Genomic DNA, 1,537 nt, shown 5'->3' on the forward strand with positions numbered 1-1,537 from the left:
AAAGTGAATTCGAGACTTTCGAGTTGATTTCGGATGCCTTTTGCTTCTTGTCTTGCGATAGGATTTTCACTGATGTTCTCCTCAATTTCTTTCAATGCTTTTATTATTTGGGATAAGCATTGAATTAAAACAGAAACAGCATCAGCGCGAGCTTACCATCTAGTTGTCGAAAGAGATTTCAAAGTCAAACATTTTTCTTGAGCACATCGTTTGAGAATTGCCCAACGATGCGTTGACGCCGAGAAAAAATTGTACACCGCTTGTACTATAGCGAAAAAATTGGAAGCTTCAGAACAACTCCCTACAGCATGAACCTCGATTAAATTTAATGAATGACCTGAACACGGATTCCATTCTGCGAGTTCATTAAGTAATTTAATTCTCGCTTGAAGACTAGAATATTGACCTGACATATTTTTTGCATTGTCATACGATTGACCCCTGCAGTAAGCTATATTGATGCCATAGTGTTCCAATGTGTCAAAAACTGCATCAGCTACGTCTTTCGCTTTATGTCCAACGTTGTCAATAAACAATAAAAACCGTTCAACAGGCTGGCCATTATCTCTTACATATCTTAATACAAATGACAATTGATCAATATGCGCAATATCTGGAGTTGAATCGACCATAATCGAAAAATATTTAGCATTCTTCTCTTCTGATACTATATTTTTCAGTACTTCACGTGCCATAATTTCAATGAATTCTTCATAAATTGTTTTTGACAAATAGCTCTTGCTTCCACTTCCTTTATTGCCGAAATCGTTGACGTGCTTGGCCATAAGAGGATCAAACTCGGAGAGAAATTCTATAAGCATGAAGAAATTCCCGTTATTTTCAGAACCAAATTTTTTATCTGTTCCTCGGAATGGAAGACCACGAGATGCTAAATACTTTGTAGCAGATACAACCCGACGCACAACATTTCTCCAATAAGCGGTTTCCTTTTCAAATTTGGAAGTTAATTTTTCATTTATCTGACACGCAACGCAAAATAACGATCCCTTACTTTCAGAAAAAACGATCCACGGTCGATGCACTTCTTCGCCATTGAGTAGTTTTCGTTTGAATACGTTTTTAGACAGATATCTCATGCTGCCATCACTATAAAGTTTTCTTGAACTAGTAAAATCTGCTTTTTCATTTTGTATCCATCCGTGGAGTGCAATGTAGTCACGAGTAGAATCACTGATCGGCCAGGTAACTGGGTCATTAGAGAGAAAACTTTTGGTTTCATCGTCTTCTTTTTCAATGCGTAGCTTTATGTCGCTAGTATCTCGATTTGCGATGAAATCATGATCAACCGATGTGATATTGTTGTCTATACAGAAAAACAATCCAAATTATATTATTGACATTATAAAAAATTACATATTAGAGAGCTCAATTTTGCAATAAAACAAATATTACAAAGAATTGTAATTTAAAAAAAAGCCTATCGTGACAAAATTTAATAAAGGCAAATGCCCCAGTAATCGATCAAAATTAATTTTTATATTTTCTTTCACCTATATAAATTATACTAAGAAGTGAT

General features: G+C 35.1%; 1 protein-coding gene across 1 annotated transcript in view; it reads right to left on the reverse strand.

Moving 5' to 3' along the window:
- Nucleotides 1-152: 152 nt before the first annotated feature.
- LOC117175588 (zinc finger MYM-type protein 1-like) overlaps nt 153-1,537 on the reverse strand; it is a 1,679-nt gene continuing 294 nt past the window's right edge. The window contains exon 2 of the mRNA XM_033365296.1: nt 153-1,324. Within this exon, the coding sequence (XP_033221187.1) occupies nt 153-1,324 (1,172 nt within the window). The remainder of the gene's footprint in view (nt 1,325-1,537) is intronic.

Source organism: Belonocnema kinseyi, chromosome 6, assembly GCF_010883055.1.
Source record: "Belonocnema kinseyi isolate 2016_QV_RU_SX_M_011 chromosome 6, B_treatae_v1, whole genome shotgun sequence".
NCBI lineage: Eukaryota > Metazoa > Arthropoda > Insecta > Hymenoptera > Cynipidae > Belonocnema > Belonocnema kinseyi.